The following is a 12,341-nucleotide window of genomic DNA, read 5'->3' as shown; positions in this document are numbered from 1 at the left end:
ACTCAAGTGAAGTATGACACTGATTAAGAATGATTTCACTACCAAATTCTTCATGCGTGCAAGTATCTACCATATGAGTTAATACATGTAAAATAGTGACACGATACTTGGTACAGAGTAAGCTCAGTATTAGTTATTATTATCACCATCACCATCATCTTCATCATGTATTAGAAAGTTCATAAAATTCAATTCGTCATGCAATCTACAAACTCTTCTAAAGCATATTGGGGCATGCATCAGCCTCAAAGAATGTGGAATCTAGTGCAGTAAGGAGAAGTGTCAGCTGCAACTGAAATATGGCATGATAAGGCTACAGAGGGAAGGCGGGTGCAATGGGATCCCAAAGGAAGAGTACCCAGTGCCCCAGGAACACAGCTATGGAAAAAGAAAGCTTCCCCGAAGAGTTTGCATGTAAGTGGAGACCTGAAGAATGAGTAGAAATTGGTCAAAAAATGAGGGGAAAGAGTATTCCAGGAAAACAATGGCATGTGCAAAGGTCGAGGCCAGGATGAGAGACTCCAAGAAGACACATTTGTGAGTCTTCATTGAACCCACTGAGTTGAACCCAGGATGAGAGACTCCAAGAAGACACATTTGTGAGTCTTCATTGAACCCAGAGTTGAACCCAGGATGAGAGACTCCAAGAAGCCACATTTGTGAGTCTTCATTGAACCCGCTGAGTTGAACCCAGGATGAGAGACTCCAAGACAACACATTTGTGAGTCTTCATTGAACCCGCTGAGTTGAACCCAGGATGACAGATTCCAAGAAGACACACTTGTGAGTCTTCATTGAACCCACTAAATTGAACCCAGGATGACAGATTCCAAGAAGACACATTTGTGAGTCTTCATTGAATCCACTGAGTTGAACCCAGGATGACAGATTCCAAGAAGACACATTTGTGAGTCTTCATTGAACCCACCTGCAATCCCAGAACTCTGGGAGGCCAAGGTGGGTGGATCAAGTGAGGTCAGGAGTTCAAGACCAGCCTGGCCTGAGAGTAACAGCAAAAACTTGGAAACCACGTAAATGCCCAATGAAAAATGTACAGTGGCTTTACAGAAGAAGCAGGATAATAATTTTGAAAAAAAAAAAAAAGAAAAATGTACAGTGGCACCGGGAATGGTGGCTCACACCTGTAATCCAAGCACTTTGGAGGCCAAGGCGGGCGGATCACCTGAAGTCATGAGTTCAAGACCAGCCCGACCAACATGGTGAAACCCCGTCTTAAAAAAAAAAAAAAAAAAAATGTACAGTGGCATAATTATACATATGTTTTATACAATAGCAAAAATAACAAATAAGATATATACTACCAACATGAATGAATCTCACATTTGCAAAAGAATAAATATGCACTTCTATAATGATTTAAAACTTTTAAAACAATATGACATATTCCTTAAAGATGCCTATACAGAGAGGCGTAAAGCCATACCTAGAAATAACCCAAATGCCTCTTAGAGGGAGGAAGAAAATGTGATCAGGGAGAGGTACACTGGAGATAAAATAAAGCAAAATGTTTTCTTTCTTAAGCAGGTATGTTCATGAAAAGATTTAGTCCTTCATTTTCTCTCAAGTCACCTTTACTGTCGCTATGTCACTCACCATGGTGAATAATGCCCCGGTCTGCTAATTTCTGCATGAGTTTAATTGCCGTCTCTCTGTCGGAAGCCTCTTTGTGTTCAATCAGCCAGTCAATCAGTTCTTTTGCGACAAAACAGTTTGGGTAGGTCTTGAGATGATGACGTCTATCTTTAATAACCTTTTCTTCATGCAGCCTGAGCCTGGAAGAAAAATTAGCAATTACTTTGGAAATTTTGATGACAGCACAAATTATTAAACCAATCAAGACAGTAATAGCATAACAAGTTCTAAAGGCAGCAGAGTGTCATTAAATATCTTTAGCTCACTGTAATAGCAGCACCTTGAGAGGCTGAGGCAGGAGGATCACTTGAGGTCAGGAGTTTGAGACCAGCCTGGCCAACATGGTGAAAACCTGTCTTTACTAAAAATACAAAAGTTAGCTGGGCGTGGTGGCAGGTGCCTGTAATCCCAGCTACTCGAGAGGATAAGGCAGGAGAATCGCTTGAACCCAGGAGGCGGAGGCTGCAATAAGCCGAGATCACACCAGTGCACTCCAGACTAGGCAACAAAAGTGAAACTCCATCTAAAATATGTCCTGAGCTATTACTAACCAATCTTGCCATCATAAAGGAAGAACCTGCCTAGGAAGAAATCCAACACAGAGCAAATCAGACCAGACAGAGATAAAGAGATAGAGATGAAAGACAGAGAGAGAGAGAGAAATTACAAACAACCCTATTTGAACACCTGAATCCAACAGTTCATGAAGCTGCCTAACCTGGGTTTAAATTACATGAGCGATACATTCCCTGTGCTTTAGTGAGTTTATTCAGGAATGTTACTAATACAAATATTATCCCAATACACCCTCCAGCTGAATGCCAGCTTGTGGCTCCATGGCATGGAATGTTTCCACAGTGGTGCCTTCAGAGACCACATAAAAGGCCAGAGCTATGTGCTCTGCACCCAGTGGTTCCAGAATTTTGGGTGGTCTGTTTTTCACTCTCCTATCTCCTTCCCTTGTCCTGCAGTGATATGCACCTGTTGTCCTTGTTCCTGAACTCAAGCAGTTCCCCTAATCTGCTCTTTCTGTTCTGCTGTGGTCTGCTAAGTAGTTGGTCAGTATTTAAGAGTTAAAGTATTTTCAGCAAAAGCCTGATATGAACATCTAAGAAGAAAGAAATATAAGCATTTTGTGCATGGAATGTATGACATCTATTTTGGTCGCTCAAAACTATCTTATGTGCTTCATTACTGCTCTTTATCTGAATGCGAAATAATTGGGAATAAATGTTAATGATGCTTACTATACAATGTTCGACCATCTGCAAATATTTACTTTTTGTTTGTTTGTTTTTGAGGCAGAGTCTCGCTCTGTCACCCCGGATGGAGTGCAGTGGCATGATCTTGGCTCACTGCAACCTTCACCTCCTGAATTCAAGCAATTCTCTGCTTCAGCCTCCCGAGTAGCTGAGATTACAGGTGCCTGCCACCATGCCTGGCTAATTTTTTTTTGTATTTCTAGTACAGACAGGGTTTCACCATCTTGGCCAGGCTGGTCTTGAACTCCTGACCTTGTGATCCACCCACCTTGGCCTCCCAAAGTGCTAGGATTACAGGCATGAGCCACCATGCTCGGCCCAAATATTTATTATGTAAAACTTAAGAGTCAAATTATATTATAGGATTGGCTAAGGAAAGGACATAGCAATGAATCCACTAGTAACAGAGATGAGGATATCAGTGATATCAGGAAAATACTAAAGAACAGGTATCCAACAGACCCAGAAAACATTCTCATAAGATGGTGGTGATAGATAGGGCTACCAGGTTTACGAAGGAAAAACTAGACAGGAAACCCAGTGAAACCTGAATTTCAGATAAACAGCAACAATTGTGTAGTAAAAGCATGACCCCAATATTGCAAGGGACCTACTTATACTTTAAAAATAATTTATTATACTGTATCTATAATTCACATTTTAGTGGGTACCCTGCATTTTCTGACAACCTTATGGGAGATATATTTTATTAAACTTGAAGGTTAGTACATTAGGATTAATATTTTATGCTAAAAAAAAAAAAGGAAACTACATTGATGGCAGATGACACTGTGAGTCCTTAGGGCTTCCTCTTCTAGGGAAATCTAGTTGTGTAATTTTTTTAGTGCACCTGAATCATCATGTTTATCTAAGTATTCCAGAAGATACTTTTTTACCCATGTGCTTGGAGCCAGACAGACTAGCCTTCATTTGCCAACGACTAGGTAGGAAATGTGAACTGTAAAGATTATAAATTGGTAATGCTGGTGGAGTGAAACCAAAGCACAGAATCTCCCTTTCTTCATATGAAGGAAAATAATTTAAAAAAAAATAAAAAGCGGCCAGCCAAGGTGGCTCACGCCTGCAATCCCAGAACTCTGGGAGGCCAAGGTGGGTGGATCAAGTGAGGTCAGGAGTTCAAGACCAGCCTGGCCAACATGGTAAAACCCTGTTTCTACTAAAAATACAAAAATTAGCTGGGCGTGGTAGTGCACACCTGTAATCCCAGCAACTCAGGAGGCTGAGGCAGGAGAATTGCTCCAATCCAGGAGGTTTCAGAGAGCCGAGGAAGCAGAGGTTTCAGAGAACCAAGATCACACCACCAGCAAAAATTTAGCTAGAAGCAGTCAGACAAGAAAAAAAAAAAACCCTAACTTCATAAATGTTTTTAAGTGGCACCCTAAGCAAATTAATGCAGGAATAGAAAACCAATACCACACGTTCTCACTTCTAAGAGGGAGCTCAACATTGTGTGCACACGGACATAAAGAAGGGAACAATAGGCAGGGCACTGTGGCTCATACCTGTAATCCCAGCACTTTGAGAGGCCAAGGCAGGCGGATCACATGAGGTCAGGAGTTCTAGACCAGCCTGGCCAATATGGTGAAACCCCGTCTCTACTAAAAATACAAAAATTAGCCAGGCATGGTGGTGCACACCTGTAATCTCAGCTACTCAGGAGGCTGAGGCAGAAGACTCGCTTGAACCTGGGAGGCGGAGGTTGCAGTGAGCTGAGATCATATCACTGCACTCCAGCCTGGGCAACAGAGCAAAGCTCTATCTCAAAAACAAACAAACAAACAAACAAAAAGAAATCAGGCAACAATAGACATTGGGACCAATGTGGTTTGATGTCGTTTGATTCCTTCGCCACCTAAATCTCACCTTGAATTGTAATAATCCCCACGTGTCGAGGGTGGGACCAGGTTGACACGTGGTTGAATCATGCAGTGGCTTCCCCCATACTGTTCTCGTGGTAGTGAATAAATCTCAAGAGATCTGATGGGTTTTGTTGTTGTTGTTGTTCTTGTTGTTGTTTTTATTATTTTGGTTTGCTTGTTTTTGAGATGGAGTCTCACTCTGTTGCCCAGGCTGGAGTGCAGTCGTGCAATCTCGGCTCACTGCAGTCTCTGCCTCCTGGGTTCAAATGATTCTCCTGCCTCAGTTTCCTGAGCAGCGGGGATTATAGGTGTGCATCACCACATCCAGCTAATTTTTTTGTATTTTCAGTAGAGACGGGGTTTTGCCATGTTGGCCAGGCTGGTCTCCAACCCCTGGACCTCAAGTTATCCACCTGCCTTGGCCTCCCAAAGTGCTGGGATTACAGGTGTGAGCCACCACGCCCAGCCTTGAAGGTTTTATAAATGGGAGTTTGGCTGCACAAGCTTTCTTGCCTGCCGCCATGTAAGAAGTCCTTTTGCTCTTTCTTTATCTTCTGCCATGATTACGAGGCTTCCCCAGCCATGTGGAACTGAGAGTTCATTAAACCTCTTTCTTTTATAAATTACCTACTGTCAGATATGCCTTTATTAGTAGCGTAAGAATGGACTAATATAGGGGCCTACTTGAGTGTGGAGGGTGGGAGGAGGGTGAGGATCCAAAACCTACCTATTGCCTACTATGCTCATTACCTGGGTGGCAAAATAATCTGTACGCCAAACTCCTGCAACGTGCAGTTTATTCATGTAACAAACCTGCACATGTATTCCCTGAACCTAAAGTAAAGGTTGGAAAGAAAAGAAGAAAATAAAAATCAATAAACAAACAAATAAATAAAAGGAATCATGATATAAGAAAATGATTTAGGCCTGTATTACAGATAGAGTGGATTAGCCATAAAATACTCTCTACCCATTGAAATGACCAAAAAAAAAGCTTTGTGGCCAGGGGCAGTGGCTCACGCCTATAATCCCAGCACCTTGGGAGGCTGAGGCAGGCAGATTACCTGAGGTCAGGAGATTGAGACCAGCCTGGCCAATGTGGCGAAACCCTTTCTCTACTAAAAATGAAAAAACTTAGGCAGGCGCAGTGATGGGTGCCTGTAATCCCAGGCATTCGGGAGGCTGAGGCAGGAGAATGGCTTGAATCCAGGAGGCAGAGGTTGCAGTGAACCGAGATCATGCCACTGCACTGCAGCCTGGGCGACAGAGCCAGACTACATCTAAAAACAACAACAACAACACTGTGTAATTTTTTGAATAAAGGGAAAAGACAAAAATACAAATAAATAAAATAGCAGCCAAAAAATAAAAAATAAACAGGAGATTTTGGAGTGGCCAGGTAAGGCAGGTAGACTCTCACCACCCAGAAGCCTTGTAGCTAAGTCAATGAATCCTCAGAATTTTCATTAATAAACCCAAAGTTTGAAGAATTAAAAGAAAAATATAAATAACTGAATGTTCTATCTTCTGATTTGGAGACAGTTGACATGGCTGCTGGGGAAAGATAGGTGCAATGAAGGAAATGAAGAACTAGATCTTTTTCTAACAGCAAAGCCTCCCAAGCTCAATAACACATTTGGGGACCATTGCAGGGGTGGAAACATCCCTCCATAGCAGCGGGCTCCACCTCTGACTTTGTAAAATGAACCCTGGGGCAGGAAGTTGAACAAAACCTCAGAAGCAAGGCTCTCTGACTCTCTCCTTTTCATCACCACGAGCCCTTAAGTTGTAAAACAGTGGAACAAATAATAAGCTATCAAATTTAGCTCAGAGGGGAAAATGACATTCTGAGATAACTTAGGAAGACACCAAGGAGATGTCACCTGTCTTTATTTCCAAGCACAGAAAAGTATGGACAGATTGAAAGTATGGACAGAACCATCTGCATTAAGCATAAACATCATGGGAGAAAGCAAACAGCTATGTGACACTGTGAAGCAAAAATAGATAATACAAAAAAAAAAAAAAATGAAAGAAGCAAAAAACAGAAGGAAAGGGAAAAAGAGAGCACTCAGTAGGTAAGAAGAACCCTGTCGGAAAGAAGACACAATTCAAGAAACAGACAATTTCTTTAAAGTGTTCTGAACTATAAAAAATTTAAAAACAATTTAAAAAGAACAAAAAGTCAGGAAAATAAGGATTCAAAGATAAAATGATTATGAAGAGGGAGATACAGATCTTGGAAAATAAATGGATATCAGACAGTTTATCAAGCAAATTGTAAACCGTCAGGACAAACAAATCATATAGCTGAAAAATGAAATTCTTATTGAAAAAAATACTTTAATAAAACAAAGGAGAAAAAAGCAATTAAAGCAGATAGGCCAGGCGTGGTGGCCCACATGTGTAATCCCAGCACTTTGGGAGGCCAAAGTGGGAGGATCACTTGACCTCAGGAGTTCAAACCAGCCTGGGCAACATGGCAAAACCCTGTCTCTACAAAAATTAGCTGGGTTTTGTGGCACACACCTGTAATCCCAGCTACTTGGGAGGCTGAAGTGGGAGGATCACTTGAGCCTGGGAGACGGAAGTTGCAGTGAGCCGAGATCATACCACTGCACTCCAGCCTGGGCAACAGAGAGAGAGACCCCATCTCAAAAATAAATAAATAAATAAATAAATAAATAAATAAATAAATAAATAAAGCAGATAGAAGTTAATAGATACAGAGATATTTTTAAAGCCACTAAATTAATTTATAGTATTACTTTAATATATATAAGTCTAAACAAAACCAACTAAAATAGCCTCCAGCATACAGCTCCAGGGAAGGCATGGGTGATCTTTAGAATAAAAGAGGTGGCATAAGTATTTCCCAGCAAGCAAATGAGGTTCCGTTCTTCCTTTTGACAACCAGGCCACATTCTGGGATGATGTTTCAGGAAGTGGCAGACCCACCAACTCTTCCTGGGTCTGAAGTACTTCCTAGGGAGAAGCACTATACACTATCCCTACCGTCCCACCAGGGCCTGGTACATTTCTGCTCCACAGATTTGTTCATTTCTGACTAACACAGATTTCACCCCAAAATGCCAGTTCTGAGGATAATGAGAAAAACAGGATTAGGAACACAGAGAGTTGGTTCCCACTCTGGCACTGCCAGTAACTCTACACCTCTGAGCATCAGAGCTTTCACTGGTAAAATGAAGATAATCTATGCATCTAATATGTGCTAGGCACAGTTTGAACTGCTTTATGGTCATGAAACTTTACGAGAACTCCCTGAGGAAGTGAGTTCTAAAACCACAAATGACAAATGACCTATGTAGAGTTGTAATTATTAATGAAAAAAAAAAGCCCTAGTTTAAAAAAAAATAGGATGTTTTAAAGTCATCACATGAATCCTTTTAATTAATTCAGTGACAACAACACTGAGTAATTTGTTTAACATGCTCAGAGTGGCAGAATGCAAAATATTAATTCTTAGATGTGATGTCTGTCAGGAATCCAAGAATAATGAAGACCAATTTACTTAGAAATTCAAATGTGGAACAAGCTACCATGTAATTTGGTATATATAGTAAGAGGAGGAATATATTATGAGCCAAGAGAAAAGTTTTAGCTCCTGTAAACTTTCTAACCTAAAAGAATTATTAGGTAGTATTTATCTTTTTTTTTTTTTTTTTTTTTTGAGACAGTTTCGATCTTGTTGCCTGGGCTGGAGTGCAATGGCACGATCTTGGCTCACTGCAACCTCAACCTCCTGGGTCCAAACGATTCTCCTGCTTCAGCCTCCCAAGTAGCTAGGATTACAGGTGCCCCCCACCATGTCCAGCTCATTTTTGTATTTTTAGTAGAGACGGGGTTCATCATGTTGGCCAGGCTGGTCTCGAACTCCTGACCTCAGGTGATCCATCCGCCTCAGCCTCCCAAAGTGCTAGGATTCCAGCATAAGCCACTATGCCTGGTCTATTTATCTTTAACTACTACAGAATAATTAGCCAAGTGTGATGGCGTGCACCTGTAGTCCCAGCTACTCCGTATGCTGAGGCAGGAGAATTGCCTGAACCCAAGAGGCGGAGGTTGCAGTGAGTGGAGAACATGCCACTGCATTCCAGCCTGGGTGACAAAGCGAGACCCTGTTTCAAAAGAAAAAAACAAAAACACTACAGAATAGAACCTTTTAGTTACTATCCTTCCATCTTCCATGATGCTTGAGCTTAGTGCTAATTCTTGAACATTCCTGATTTCCACCAATTCCCTGCAAGGGTAGAAGAGGAGAAGCACACACAATATCCTTACTGTCCCACCGGGGCCTGGGACATTTTCATTTTTAAGAAAACTGAGTATGATGGAGGGAAACAATTTTGGATCCAGGACATAGCCTAGAACTCAGTATTTTTAGACATGTCACCAGGGGTTAAAATCTATAGGAACTGTGATACTTTTTTTCTTTTATAGTCAGAAACACAGACTTCTAAAATTGAGCTTTCAAAATTGTATATTCCAGAAAAACTATCCCAATAAAAAGATTTAAAAATTTCACACTATACACATAAGTATTTTGCCTGGCACAGCAAGTACTTAATATTTGGTGAACAAATGAATGCATAAGGGCACTAATAAAAATGATATTATTTTTGGCTGGGCAGAGCGGGTCACACCTATAATCCCAGCACTTTGAGAGGCCAAGACAGGCAGATCACCTGAGGTCAGGAGTTCGAGACCAGCCTCGTCAATATGGTGAGACTCTGTCTCTACTACAAATTCAAAAATTGGCTGGGTGTTGTGGCACACTGCCTGTAGTCCCAGCTACTAGGCAGATTGATCCCTTGAGCCTGGAAGGTGGAGGTTGCAGTGAACTGAAATTTCACCACTGCCCTCCAGCGTGGGAGACAGAGCGAGATCCTGCCTCAAAAAATAAACAAAAAGCCGGGCGCGGTGGCTCACGCCTATAATCCCAGCACTTTGGGAGGCCGAGGCGGGAGGATCACGAGGTCAAGAGATCGAGACCATCCTGGTCAACAAGGTGAAACCCCGTCTCTACTAAAAATACAAAAATTAGCTGGGCATGGTGGTGCGCACCTGTAGTCCCAGCTACTTGGGAGGCTGAGGCAGGAGAATTGCTTGAACCCAGGAGGCGGAGGTTGCGGTGAGCCGAGATCACGCCATTGCACTCCAGCCTGGGTAGCAAGAGCGAAACTCCGTCTCAAAAATAAAATAAAATAAAATAAACAAAAAAAAGAGGCCGAGACGGGTGGATCAGGAGGTCAGGAGATCGAGACCATCCTGCGCAACATGGTGAAATTCTGTCCCTACTAAAAATACAAAAATTAGCCAGGCATGGTGGTACACGCCTGTGGTCCCAGCTACTTGGAGGCTGAGGCAGGAGAAACACTTGAACCCGGGGGGCGGAGGTTGCAGTGAGTCGAGATTGTACCACTGCACCACAACCTGGTGACAGAGCAAGACTCCATCTCAAAAAAAAAAAAAAAAAAACACTGGAACAAAGGTAAAACAAACAAACAACCAACAACTCAAGGCTAGCAGTCATCGAGGAAATGGGACTATCAGGAAGGAGAGGGGAGTGGAGGCACCAGCACAGAGAAGCCAAGAAAGCAACAGGAAGCCCCTGACTCTATAAATGAGGAATGCAAGACGCACAAGTCGCAGGAGTTCCTCAGTTCCTTTTCTCCAGTTCCTCTTCCAAGCCGTGTGCACTCGTATAATAACCAAGATATACCAATGCCCTCCGGGGGCTGAGTGGGCCTTGATTCCCTGGATCCAAAAGAACCCCACTTACCCAAGCGCTAAAGAGGCCTTCCGCCCTGACCCTAGGCCCCCTCTTGAGCTCCTCTGCCTCTTTCACCTCGCAGTCACAGGCATTCCTGCTCTGTACCCTGAACATTCTGAACTCTTCTTCAGCCTCTGAACACGCTAATCACCCTCTATGCCTCTGCTGAGAATGCTCCTTCCTCCTGCCTTCAGTAATTTAAAAAAAAAAAAAAAAAAAAAAAAAAAAAATCGACTTCTCTTCAAGGGTCAGCTTTTCAAGGGCACCTCTTCTGTGAACATTTTCCCAGCCTTTCCGAGCCAGAAAACAGCCTTCTCTCTCCTCTATTCTCCCACAATATTTTAGCACCAACAGTAAAGCATCCATCCCACTGGATTACAACTAGATGAGATCAGGGATGCTAAAGGAGAGTTGCTTATTTATCGTTGCAATTCTAGTGCATCGCAAATAGTAGGGGCTAGAATCTCATCGCTGTCAAAGTTAATTAGTACACACTATGCATTCAGCATGGTGGGAAGCATAGACGGAATGGTTTTCTGAGTAGCAGAGTCCTAATCCATCTGCATTAAACCATTGGGAAGAGTGACCATCTGTGTATTAGCTGCATTTTCAATCCCACTGGCTATGGAATATAAATTAAGGGGGGACAAAAAAATCTTCCTATTATTCATCTCAGACAGCTGGTTCACAGGCTTTAGATTCAAGGTGATTCTGTAATGTTCTATTCCTGTCCGGCTAACCAGCTGCTGAAATTACATCAGACCATTTCCTCTTCCAGCCCTAAGAGAACAAACATTACTGAGTGCAGGGTGTTAATAATACCTGCAAAAATCACTGTCCATCTGATAAGAAGCGTAGAAATTGTTTTTCAAAAATAGCTTGCAGAGAACTGTGGCAGATTGTGGGACTCAGGGAACAAAGGGGAGACTGAAACCACATATTCTCATTTTAAAACAGCGTCATAAATCTCAGCCAAAATAAACAGTTTAACAAACACAGCAAGCCAAATAGCGGGGCTGACAGTGCGAGCCTGAGATTTGGGCAACAGCGCTGACATAGATGTGCTTTAAACCACAGCGATTCTCCTTTCCAGATGTTCTGCAATCGCCAATATCTGCCCTTGGGGAGCTGAGAACCCAGGGAAAGTCACTCTTTATCACTCACCCTTGAAAGACTCTAAGAGAAAAAAAACAAAAACAATAAAAATGAAATCTAACATACTGCATTTCCTTTTAACATTTGGACTTATTTTCTAATTCAGATTTTTAATTATCAAAATAATATATGCTCACAGTAGGAAAAAATTCAAATATGTATAAAAATGAAAATTCAAAGTCTCTTTCCTTGGTTCAGATGAACTGACAATTATTAAGCTGGGTTAGCTGGCAATGAACTGATCATTGCTGAAGCTGGGAGATGGAGGTGTAGGAGGTCACTGTATGTTTCTATCTACTGTGCCATACATATGTTTGAGGATTTCCTCAACCTCCAATTTCCAAAGGAACCTAATAGCTGCTTATGTATTCTTACAGAAATCTTCTATGTATATGCATACATATAGCTTATATGTGTATTTTTTTTACATGAAATAGGATTATTATATACATTTCATGTAGTTTTGCTTCAAGAAAATGCTTGAATTCTCCCAACCTGATCAGAACAAAAGAATAAATAACGACAGAAATAGGAAGGAAAGAGTATAGAACTGGTTGGTGTAAACAGAGCACAGGTGATTCTGTAGAGCCAGAAGCA

The 12,341-nt window shown here is 41.9% G+C and overlaps 1 protein-coding gene across 1 annotated transcript in view; it reads right to left on the bottom strand.

Moving 5' to 3' along the window:
• DEPTOR (DEP domain containing MTOR interacting protein) overlaps window positions 1-12,341 on the bottom strand; it is a 181,657-nt gene that overhangs the window by 131,644 nt on the left and 37,672 nt on the right. The window contains exon 2 of the mRNA XM_064384547.1: window positions 1,615-1,793. Coding sequence (XP_064240617.1) covers window positions 1,615-1,793 — 179 coding nt within the window. The remainder of the gene's footprint in view (window positions 1-1,614; window positions 1,794-12,341) is intronic.

The sequence above is a fragment of the Aotus nancymaae genome, unplaced genomic scaffold, assembly GCF_030222135.1.
Source record: "Aotus nancymaae isolate 86718 unplaced genomic scaffold, 86718_ANA_hifiasm-v0.15.2.pri h1tg000036l, whole genome shotgun sequence".
Classification (NCBI taxonomy): domain Eukaryota; kingdom Metazoa; phylum Chordata; class Mammalia; order Primates; family Aotidae; genus Aotus; species Aotus nancymaae.
This window is presented reverse-complemented; position numbering and strand designations above follow the sequence as displayed.